At 40.2% G+C, this 12602-nt stretch overlaps 2 protein-coding genes across 2 annotated transcripts in view; one reads left to right on the top strand and one right to left on the bottom strand.

The window, feature by feature from the left end:
- LOC118424073 overlaps window positions 1-9165 on the bottom strand; it is a gene marked incomplete in the record, with an annotated part of 163824 nt that extends 154659 nt beyond the window's left edge. Inside the window, 2 exon segments of the mRNA XM_035832589.1 lie at window positions 1586-1700; window positions 8588-9165. Of these exon segments, the coding sequence (XP_035688482.1) occupies window positions 1586-1700; window positions 8588-8747 (275 nt within the window).
- LOC118410961 (homeobox-containing protein 1-like) overlaps window positions 1-12602 on the top strand; it is a 1064572-nt gene that overhangs the window by 989168 nt on the left and 62802 nt on the right. The gene's annotated exons all lie outside the window — the stretch shown is intronic.

Here is a 12602-nt window from a genome sequence, read left to right as displayed (position 1 = left end):
GTGAGTCCCAGGGGAGTATAAATCATTGAAATTCTTTCATACTTAGGATAATATGTAGCAACCCCTGTCTCCATTGTATGATAAAACTTTTTTTGTAAAATTCTGAACTTGGGCTCTGTGAAGGGGATCCGCAGGTCAATCCGCCATGCAAATTGATGGTGGTCGATTATAGTTCAGGGCCTAAAACTTCAAGATTTTTTTCCTGGTCAAATGGGTAGAAATCCTGGCAGTTTTGAGGTGGGTGTGACAGGGGAGGGTTTCAACTTTGTGATTAGGGCCAAAAAAGCTGAGTTTGTGTGGTTTTTAGGGGGTATAAAGTTGGGACTTTTTTGTCCTAGCACATGGCCTCCTCACTGGGTTGTGGTGCGGTTTTGAGGTCATGGGTCAATCTTTCAGTTTCCCGGAAGTTCTCGCCGTTAGATTCATGCCGAAATGTGGTTTGTCGGATAGCTGAGATGTCGGGCTTTCATATGAGGGTATGTTTGTGTGCCAGTAACGTCAGATAGTTGAGTTACTAACAGTTGCTTTCTCCTCTTTTTTGTATAGGAACCCATTGTTTAGAGGCTGCAAATTGAATCACCTGCGGATACCCTTAAAATCAGTTGTTGGCTCTTTGCCAGTTACCATACAACCAACCCTGAATAAATTTTGTCTGTGCAGCCATTTGAAGCCTTGAATATAGCACAGCAGGATATCTATTGATTAATTGACAGCTTTTTTGTTATCTTTCACTGTGAATTTGCATCTCAGTACCATCCTGTAGTAGTCTACATGGCTGTATTGTCATATACATGGTAATGACTGGTGCTCCACCCATCTGATTATACTGTCATCAGAATGACATTAGTCAAGAAGAGATGAAGTAGATTAAGTGACAAAACTTCATTGATCAATAGAGATAATTCTTTTATGATGACATTGCTGTAAGGTGTAGGTAGCCCAATTCAATTCCCAGTAATTCGTAGGAAAAGTCGTAATTTGAAGCAAGGCGAAAAATTGTTGCTTTATTGCCTTCCTTGATTTTAGTATAATATATCGGGGTTTCTAAATTCAGTGTAAAGCATTGTTGGGACACCCTACGCAGACCCCCATACGAGAGCAGAAACTGCAACCCTGGCAGTTTAGACCCATTCTTTTAGGAGCATGTTTGTGCCTAGATGTGCCTGACCATTGCCTCAACCTCTTGTTAGAAACTTTCCTACATATGCTTGGGTAACATTTCCCAACCTCGGCCCGACCAGTTTACGAAAAGGAAAAATTAAGGTGTATTTTAGGTATACACAAGTTATGTTCTATTTGGGAATCAACTTCCTTGTTGTCTTTTGCATAATTCTTTCTGCAAAGCTGCCCAGCCCAGCCCCGGATTTGAAATGCGACTCTAGCAATATCCAGGTAAAGTTTTACATTGGGGAGAGGTATCAGTGCAACACATGTTACATATAGCCTCCTTCGTAGCCTTCTAGGAGCAGTGGTGTTTTTTTTTTTTGTGTGTGTGTGTGTGTAGGGGGGGGGGGTGCTCCCAGAAGGCTGCAAAGCAAAGGAGGCTATACCAAAGTCCGTATACAAGTACAGTAACTGTACTTACAAGAATCCCACAGGACAGGTGACGCATCCTGCCGAGTCGTTCCAGTACTGACCAGCAGTACAGTTGGCGAAGGAACAGCTACAGTCTGTGGTACAGTCACATTGTGCTGACGCTCCTGAAAAATACAAGACATGACCAAAAAATCAATAAAGATAATAATATGTTTATTGCAAATTCTTGCCCAAAGACACTGCACCCTAAAGCTTACATTTTGCACACAACTCCTCGGAAATATGACCTTTGGAATTGGACGTCAAACTAAGTAAATGTTAGATGTAAAAGTTGGGGAAAATGTGTGACTGTGACACTTATACTTGTATGTTGTGATGCTTGACAATTTAAAAGCTTTATTTGTGTCTAATAGTACTACTGAGTACTACTAAAAATATACAATTCTGCATGTAGTTGTTTCCAATTGCACGTAAAATGACTGCCAACAAGGCAATTTTGCATGAAACTGAAAAAAAGTATTTCATGCACAAAATATAACAAGATATAAGCAATACAAAGGATCTTTAAATTGTTTACATCACCCAAATTTAACATTTCTTGATTACGCTCAGCCATTAGCATTATTCAATGAAAGAAGGGTGTTATATCGTGTATACGTTGCACAAAAGTTTATGTTCATTGAATAAAACCTATGATGGTTGCTTGTGATCAGGCACTCGTGTATTTCAGTGTCATTGGTGACATAGCATCTATTAGGCACTTGAATACAGTACTTAGCTGTTAACATTACATCCTGTACCATACTTGTGTGGAGTCCTTTTTCTGTAGTTTTTCCCTAAGACTTGTATTATTTGCAGAACCAACAAGACTTTGTAATCTGATGACAGTTAAGTCTACTGACAAGGTCCTTCTAATGGGTTGTAAAATAACACTGAGCCCCCTGCTGTTATTCAAGTATGCCTCTGACCCATTCCATAACTCTAATGATTCAAGGCAGGCTGCTTTTCACATTTAAAAAGATTTTTTTAAAGACGTTCTGCTGCAATACCAAGGCTGAGTGAAACACCATGAGTCCCAAAGCAGTACTCAAAATACTTTCAGCCAGGTTACCCAGGTGGCACCTTGAGTCAAAGGCAGAGGTTGCCCCATCAACATTTTTAAATTCTTAAAAGGTTGCCCCACTTCCAAGTTATCACTTTCTTCAGAATCATATCTTATAACTTATCCATTATCCTTTCTTCCAGTTACATGTAACTACTAAATAATGTTTTATCTTAATCAAGAATTAGATACAAGCTTATCCATGTAGGTAGGGAAAAAGCGGTATATTTCCAACTGCAAAATTTCAGGTTGCACACTGAGCTGCCTAGTTTTAAAATTAAGTTGCACCAAGCAACATGTTGTTGCATTTGCAAGTGTGCAAGTGGGTATTTCAAGTACTGCAAAGTAAATCTTGAGTTGACCATTAACATAAATAACACCTACTGCACGTACCAAATATCATTGCAATCGCTTGAAATATTCTTGAGCTATTGCACTCGAACTGTATGTTCACAGACACAGAAACAGGCCATGAAAAACTATACCCCTATTTTCATTGTTGATTTGTTTGCAAGTCTACCTGTATTTGACCAAGCTTTCCAGTATATTTTGGGTGCCCTACAAGCAGAGGCTGATGGGGAAAATTGTGACACTTTTCTCACATGGCGTCTTTTTCTGTGTGATGTTAGCTTGCAGAAAAAGATTTTTCACATCAACCTCTGCTTGGAGAATGTTTTGGGCACCCAGCTGTAGAATTGATGAAACCACCGACCCAGAACCATCAAAACCGTCAGACACAAAAGCTTAAACATCAATAGAACAGTTGCCAGGAAACTTGATAAACAGTTATTAGGCAGAGTTACTGTTCCAGTTCTACCATGGTGATAAATGCTTTCACATCCGCTCAGTCTCCACGCGAACGAAATACTTTTTCCTGTACTCGGGTGCATGTAACAGTGAAAATTACCTCCATTTTTACCTCCAAATTTTACCTGCACCACTCTGAATTTAGGAAGTATGGATCATACTAAAACTGTTCAGAAACCATGTGCATTGCTATTTTTTCTTTTATACTTAACTAATAGGTGGTAACAGTCAATGCAGCTAATTCAATACACATTACGGTGACACCTATATCATAGGACATCGATGTATAAACCCAGTACATGGACCAGTGCAGGTTAGGTGCAGGTAGACACCAGAAATAACTGCACAGCTCCAATCTTACCTGCACTAACCTGCATATGCAGGTGTTATTTCAAGCCCTGCTTTAGCACGTCTGACATGCCAGAGAAGAATATAATGTACAGAATCGTCCATTCATTCAAATAAGGTCAGCAATATTAAGCATGCCATATACACTGAAAATATCTATCATTACAGATTTTATCTTCAACAGAATAATTATAGGGAAATCATGATAAAAATTGATACAGATTTCTCCCAATTTCTCATCCTTTTTTCATGCAACACATTTAGTGAAACATACGTCATGTGATACTAGCACATATACCAGAACACAGAGGGAATCCTTAATAGTATTATTAGAAGACAAGTTTAAAATTCATGGTTGGTGTATGCCAATCTTGAATAAAACTACCTAAGTCAGTGGTGGCAAGAGCCCAACAACATAAATTTGAAATCCCACTCTTGTCACTATCAGTCATTCATGGTCCTAAGCAAAGTCATCAATTTGACCGAGCCTTGAATTTTGTAGGTCAGGAAGCAATTAACTGGAGGTAGAGGCTGGTTTATGTTTATGGATCTCCAGCCAATCATTTCTTTGCGTGTATATACAACATAGAATGTTTGGAACTTACAACATACAATACTGCAAGACATGTTTGCGTTGAAGTCAAAACATGTGAACACAACTAGACCAGAACCATTGGCGTGTTCTGTTCACCCTTCGTAGCATTCCTATGTAGCTAGCAATAACGGTATGCAGTGAGTGCTGATAAGATACTGCCTATCTATTACGGCAGTCAATTGAGCGAGCCCGTTGTATAAAACATGAAATGTGACAGTTATTTAGCTATGGCAGTTGATGACATTACTGTCAACACTAGTACTGTCAAAACTGTACTCTCAGGAGACCAATAACAGGTGGTCACTTATAACGGACAGGGTACTTAATGCTTGTGTCAATGGGAAAGATTATCGTACTTATTGTAAGGGACCACATAAAAAGTGGTCACAACATCAACTCTCATAATTCCATGGGATGCCATAATTCCACCACATGAGAAAAAATACATGAATTACAAGTCAGTGATTCAAATTGTACTAATGTACCATCAGTAATCCTGAGGTACATGCACTTCAGATATTTAGGTAGTCAAGACAATCTTCAGAAGGTATCTGTGGTGGTATTATGGCATTTGGTGAAATTTTGAGATTTCAAGGTAGAATTCACAGCTATAGTTTATTGTTATGCTTATACAAGTTATAGATTTTAAAACAATAAACATTAAGGACACCAATGAGGAAACCTCAGTCAAAATGCATTTCAGTAATGTGAAAACATTTGTTGAACCCTGCCGCACCATGTTCATTATAGAAGAATGCTTTACAACCGGGCTGTGACCCTTGGCTTTAATGGCTAACAGTATACCTGTCCTACATGCCAACAATACATGACAAGTGCACGGTCAATATACATTACCTACATTAGCTTCAAGACTATTTACTGAACAACCTGTTTGAGTTCCGTGAAGTCAAAAGACAAGGTTTACAAAGATGTCAAGTTTAACAGAGGACCACTGCTACCGAAGATGCAGTAGTCATGATGCCTTCCTACTGTAAATCTTTTAACTTTTGCAATGGTTTTATTGTCTCGGTTTTTGCAGTGACTTTCCCATTGCAAACATACTTTTAATGACGCTACAGAATTGTTTAACCCGAATTTAAAAAATCCTACTCCCTTCCATCATGAAATAAAACCATGGCAAAAGTAAATGAATTTACAGTATGAAAAATTGTGAAACAAATATTTCACCATCCAAGATGATTTACAAAAACACTTTTAGTATGAGATCATGAAAGAGAGTCTGGGCGTTCTTTTCTATAACTTAGTATAAGGCATATAGTATGTAGCCTATTTTGAATTTGTGGGGCAAGCCATCTTATCCGCCTACTTCATAGCGAGGCAGACAGATTTTGCGTAATTTAATCATACATAAGGGGTTCTTCTGAATTCAGTGTAAAACATTGTGGGGACAAAACCCCAAACCCTCATGAAGAAGAGGCCCTTTTTCCCTCAAAGTATAGTAACTGTTATTCTGCTTGATGGAAATACTTACTAGGGGATTCTTCAAAACAATTTACAAAACCACCTGTTACTTCAGTGAAGTCGAACGAGTATGTCACTGACCAACTTTACAGTTAAAAATTTACAGTTTGTTACATGTCTGAAACTAGATATTTGATCATGATAATGTTGGACAGAGTTTCACTTGTGCATCATGCACTTTGTTTGCACACCTTATCCTTCTGTCTGTCCCAAACACAACACCTTTCCAAGGAAACTGTTAACAGCCTGAGTGATCTGTTGACACAGGGAGATCTCAAACACCTGGTTATTCAATCTCCTGGTGTCAGCCCCTCCTACTTTACTCTCATAAATCTACAGAAAAACAATTTAAGATCACATCCAACCCCCAAATGCCCAATCAATGTATCTGGTTACAAGGGTTATACAATTGCAAGTTTTGAAAAATTCACAATGTCCTATAGGGCAGTTACATAAAAAGTCTCAAGACCCAAACCAACTTTTCAGTCTTGAAATGTTCTACTTGCAGTAACGAAATCCTTAATATCTTTTTAGTAAAAAGAAAGCACTTCAAACAATGTAACACTGTTTTAGCTGCAAGACCAAAGTCTGCCCTGACTTAAAATTTACATGCATGGAAAAATCACACTGGCCCAAACAGCCAAGTATGGTATGACATGCACTTGCGCGATATGCACTTTTACATGTACTTGCCCTGGGCAATTGGGCCAATGGACTGGTCTAACACAGTAAAGACTAAAGATCTTGAAAAAGTGATATCAATTGAAAGTTTTTGTAATAATTGAATCATATCCATAATTGAAGCAAAAAGCATGAAGCACAAAGCAAGGATTTTCTGGTATTGATATAGTATAAAATTATGTGATTTGGAACCCTAGTATTACAGACTCAACAGAGTCCCAAAACAAATCTTGCTCAAAGACGTCTTTCATAACACTTTATATAATTACTATATGCTGTCCTTAGCTATCTGTATTTGGAAATTAACCTAGATCTATTCCTATTATTAGTAAGATTGCAACTATCAAAAGTAACTCTTTCAAACTTGCACTGTATTAAAGTTGTATACTGAGCACAAGCCCAGTCTAAAATTGATTTTTCTGCACAGAAAAGCCATCATGTGCTCACAGTGTGTGCAATTACTATTGATTTTCATTGTTACAAAATCCTATCACGGACTTCGAGCACACTTTTCATAGGTATTACGGTATCGGGTCTTCTGTAAGCTGTTTAAGCTTTTTTTAACCAGCAACAGCTGAAAACTTTCCTTTTCTTTCATTCAGGTGCCTGGACAAGCAGACAAGAAAGTGGCCTGGAGTCCAGACTAACAAGAAAGACCACATCATTTAAGTTATTCCAATGGACGGATGACCACTATCAATTTCATCATTGTTAAAACCTGTCAGAAGATTGAAAATTATTGACCTCAACCCATAACACGAAGCACTGAGGAGTGTATAGCTTCCTTGCAAGAGGCTAGATATTTCAGAAGGGCCACTAGTATCGATGCCAGCGTTAACCATTTTAACCATGAGTCTTTTCTTTTTCATAATGATCAACTTGCTTATAATAGATGTGAAACTTTGACTGAGCGGTAACAATTGCCTGTCTTGTAAATTCAACTCTGCACTACTGTCAGTTCGCTGTGAATCTGTCATGTAAGAAAGTTATATTGATTTATATTGTAATGATACCATTGATCACACGATGCAGGAATTATCATGACCTTTCATCACCTTCATGTATCTCAAAGTCCAAAATGATCTCTTGATTATATGTTAAGATATGGAGTCCACAGGATTTTGGACCTGTCGTAACAATAATTGTCATACACAAGTCTTAATTTCAAAGAGAGAAAGAATTTACAAAATCAGAAGTCAGAGAAAATGTAAAACTGTGAAGCAATAAAAGTTGCCATGTTTCTTCTCTTCCATTCACAGATCTAGGTTTGGTGCTGTGTTGTTTTTTTCAAACATTTTACATTCAAACTGAACTTGTAATGGCAGTTTATCCTGTACACCTTTATTTGTGGTGTACTTGTCACAAGTGTGTCGCAACACAGAAGCGCTACAAAGAAATACGTAACCCAATATCCCGATTTCCGGGCCTCACCTAAATTTACATTGTTGCACTTCCTTGTTGAAAAACTTGTTGACTCTAAGTTGTACGTCAGACGTGACAATAAACAAAAATCATACTTATGACAACTGACATATTCTTCATGAATATGTGCAGGAGTGTCTGCTAAAGCCAAGGTCCTTGTCAAAACTGTACGGTATTTCAGTTACATTTAGTCTTAGACTAGAGTGACTGCCATTTTATGCACTAAATAGATCCAAGGGGTTCGGCTTCAAATGTTTTCGTCGCATTTTAGTAGTCAGACTTTCAATTTTGTCCTGTTTTCTTCAAAGATTTCCTACCAAAGGAAACTAGAAAGCCTAAGAAAAAACGACTAAAAAACGTCAAAAAAACGGCCGGAGCCCAACCTCTGCTTGGAAGTTGGAGAGTACTTTCCCCCCAAGAAATTGTTGTAGAAAACGGGCCACCTTTTCCAGAAACCCGTAGTTTTCTCGCTCTAAACTAAAGCAACGAAAGTGAAAAGAACTGAGACACTCTGCAAAAGATGTGATATACGTCTGATAAGATTGAAGGGATGTTAGCAGCTGTCGTAACGTAATTGCATCTAATATGTTCCAGGTGTGCGTGATGTTTTTTACCTGTTGTGAAACAGACGAGCAGGACCAGGCACAGGCCACACACGTACGCCAAGCTGCCCCAACTTCTCCCCCCTCCTCCTGTCGTCAGCTTATATCTCCACATGGACCTGCTGCTCCAAACAGTTCGGAGAAGGGAACCTGTAGAGTCTTTGGACGACATTACGACGAAGGTTCTCCCGACCCAGTCGGTCGTAGTCTTGAGTAGGCCCGCTGTCATCCACTGGTGCAAGCCGCCATGTCGAAGTCGTGCGCACCGCAAGTTCCTACTCCGTTTTAGCACGTCCAAACCGTGTTTCCCCTTCTTGAAACTTCTTAGGGTGATGTATAAGAGTCTATACTAGCCGGAAAAATAGTACTGTGAGTTTGAACGTGGTTGTAACGAGTTAAAACCGTGTTTAGATCCAGCCGCCCTCCCCACGTCTTCCGTTCAAACTCTTCTCGCTCATGGCGGCCACTTGCATAATTAATGAGCATCGTGACGTCACGTGTTGCCTGGCACCAAGGTAATTTTCCTCGGGCGTATTTCCTATGTCGGTCAATTTATATAACGTTACAACTCCTTTAAAAACGAGACAATATCATACGGTCCTGAAGCAGTACATAACGCTAGCTTGGTTGTTTATACTATTACCATTCGTAAAATAGATTTAGTTTCTTAGATTTTTAAACATTAGCAACTCATGTACAAGTAGTTAAAAGTTGCCACATTGTATCCTTTACAGTTGTCGTGCAATAAAGTTCTAAAGTGTAAGTCTATTTCCTCAAATGGTGCTGAATGCTTCTTTTCTCTAGTACATGTACTAGCTATAGTTGGAGTCCATACTTTTACCAGGAGGTTATATAACCTTGCTAATACCGCATTATAGTTAACTATTATATATCAATACCACACTAGCTGAAGCTCTGGAGACATGCATGCGATTTGATAGAGAAACAGTCAGGTGGATGCAGAATACATCAAACCTATGGGAAGAGCGACTAAAGTGTTCCCTGGATGAATAAAGGTAATCACATTGTTGTATTTTTTCATGAAATGGAGATGTTTGTAATTGTAAACATTATCTTGTTATCGTCCATCCATTCAATGCCGTAAAAGTCCAGAGACGTACCACAAAACACATTCTTAACAGCCAGACAACTTATCAACGTTACAGGGATTGATGTGTTACCCTCTCTTACCTCTATCTTATTGAAGGAATTATAATTACTCTGTGACGTAGGGTAACCTCCAACGACAGAGTATTGTTTTTGGACGTTGTGATGAGTATGTCACCTGTTTCTCTATGTTCCCGTTGCCGCATTTATCATGTGATAAAGTTTGGCATGTCATCTGCACGCAGTTGCGAGATATTAAATATTATACACATTGATTATATTCACGGTAGCTGCTTTTATAATCAATGTAATAATTTCAGGAATTACCCCTACGTTCTTCGGTAAAATGGTCCAGGTCTGCGTTATCTCCGCGCGTTAGGCCTTGTGGTCTTTTTGTGCGTTGTTCTTCTCCGGATATTCCTGGATGTTTGCACTCTAGTCGTGGCCTAGCCGACCTTAGCCGTGAGCCGGGGGTAGGGTTGTTCCTTAACCTTATTCAGACCGGTGTCACAGCGTTTTGGGTCTGTAACGTTGAGGCCCTCCCTTCTAAGTCATGTAACGTTAACTCTCAAACGGCTTCTTGTATAGCCATCAAATTTTCAGGGAATGATGTAGACATAAAATCTGACAGTTTACAAAAATATGACGTTATGATGACGTAATATGGCGTAACTATGACGTCATCATTTTGATTAGATTGGCTGGACCCATGAAAAAGGGGTATTCAGAGAGAAAACTTCAAGGTACAATATGCTACAAAAATGTTACAAGTGCAGATCACAGAATAATAATGTTTGTTACAATTTGTGTTGCCCAAAGCAACGTCAATGACGTCAAAATGACGTCATGCACACCTAAGATACCCGCTGGGCTCCGCCATACTATATCCACCTTGAATTTAAAAAACACTTTTTGCAGCAAATAATCACAAATAAAGGCAACGGAAATGGACTAAATGCATTCATTTAGATGTCTTTTGATTACAAATACCAGGTAGTTACAAATTCTAAAGGACAATAAGCCAGTTATTCTTGATGTGGTCATATTGTCCCCTGGTGACGTCATCAAAATAGCATAATTTATTAGCGATTTTTGTCAAAAATGGTCAACAAACGGTTGTCATGGCAATACAACAAAATGGTCAATTTTTCAAACACTTCTTGAAATTGTTGCCAACAATATTTTAGGAAGACTCATCAGATTTGGTGGCTCTAGCGTGAGCCGTTCAAGCGTTATGGTCGCAGAACACAGTATTCACGGGCGACCCCCGTGGACAAAAGTAGGTCGGCACAAAATAGTACGTCGCAGTTCTTGAAAAGCCATAGACTTTTTTTCTGTGTGTTGGAAACTGTGGCGGATAGTAGAGTAATACGTAAGTATTGAGGCTGAATGACTTGTAATACGATGTTTGTTTGGCTGGGTTGAATTTCGCGCACGGATCCTGTTCCCGTTACTTCCGTGTGTCGGCTGCAGTATGGTAGGGGTGTGACTTAATGACGCCATTGTAGCTTAGGCTTCAAGTTCCGGCTTGGCACACTTGGTATGGTTGGAAAGGTCCCTTAGCAAGGAATCGAATGGTGAAAACCGCAAAATGTTGGGATACTTCCTTCTCGAGATATTCTTGAGCATACGGGCCCTGTTTAGGCGCAACCGCTCTCACCTTTTTTTACGCACCGCCTGTCCCGGCCCCGGGTAGTGGTGTGACTTATGACGCAATTGTAGCTTAGGCTTCAAGTTCCGGCTTGGCACACTTGGTATGGTTGGAAAGGTCCCTTAGCAAGGAATCGAAAGGTGAAAACCGCAAAATGTTGGGATACTTCCTTCTCGAGATATTCTTGAGCATACGGGCCCTGTTTAGGCGCAACTGCTAGCACCTTTTTTTAAGCACCGCCTGTCCCGGCCCCGGGTAGTGGTGTGACTTAATGACGCGATTGTAGCTTAGGCTTCAAGTTCCGGCTTGGCACACTTGGTATGGTTGGAAAGGTCCCTTAGCAAGGAATCGAAAGGTGAAAACCGCAAAATGTTGGGATACTTTCTTCTCGAGATATTCTTGAGCATACGGGCCCTGTTTAGGCGCAACCGCTAGCACCTTTTTTCAACTTAAGCCGCCTGTCCCGGCCCCGGGTAGGGGTGTGACTTAATGACGCGATTGTAGCTTAGACTTCAAGTTCCGGCTTGGCACAGTTGGTATGGTTGGAAAGGTCCCTTACCAAGGAATCGAAAGGTGAAAACCGCAAAATGTTGGGATACTTCCTTCTCGAGATATTTCTGAGCATACGGGCCCTGTTTAGGCGCAACCGCTAGCACCTTTTTTTATAGCCGCATGTCCCGGCCCCGGGTAGTGGTGTGACTTAATGACGCGATTGTAGCTTAGGTTTCAAGTTCCGGCTTGGCACACTTGGTATGGTTGGAAAGGTCCCTTAGCAAGGAATCGAAAGGTGAAAACCGCAAAATGTTGGGATACTTCCTTCTCGAGATATTCTTGAGCATACGGGCCCTGTTTAGGCGCAACCGCTAGCACCTTTTTTTAAGCACCGCCTGTCCCGGCCCCGGGTAGGGGTGTGACTTAATGACGCGATTGTAGCTTAGGCTTCAAGTTCCGGCTTGGCACACTTGGTATGGTTGGAAAGGTCCCTTAGCAAGGAATCGAAAGGTGAAAACCGCAAAATGTTGGCATACTTCCTTCTCGAGATATTCTTGAGCATACGGGCCCTGTTTAGGCGCAACCGCTAGCACCTTTTTTAAGCACCGCCTGTCCCGGCCCCGGGTAGGGGTGTGACTTAATGACGCGATTGTAGCTTAGGCTTCAAGTTCCGGCTTGGCACACTTGGTATGGTTGGAAAGGTCCCTTAGCAAGGAATCGAAAGGTGGAAACCGCAAAATGTTGGGATACTTCCTTCTTGAGATATTCCTGAGCATA

The sequence above is a fragment of the Branchiostoma floridae genome, chromosome 1, assembly GCF_000003815.2.
Source record: "Branchiostoma floridae strain S238N-H82 chromosome 1, Bfl_VNyyK, whole genome shotgun sequence".
In the NCBI taxonomy this organism is placed as follows: Eukaryota; Metazoa; Chordata; class Leptocardii; order Amphioxiformes; family Branchiostomatidae; genus Branchiostoma; species Branchiostoma floridae.
This window is presented reverse-complemented; position numbering and strand designations above follow the sequence as displayed.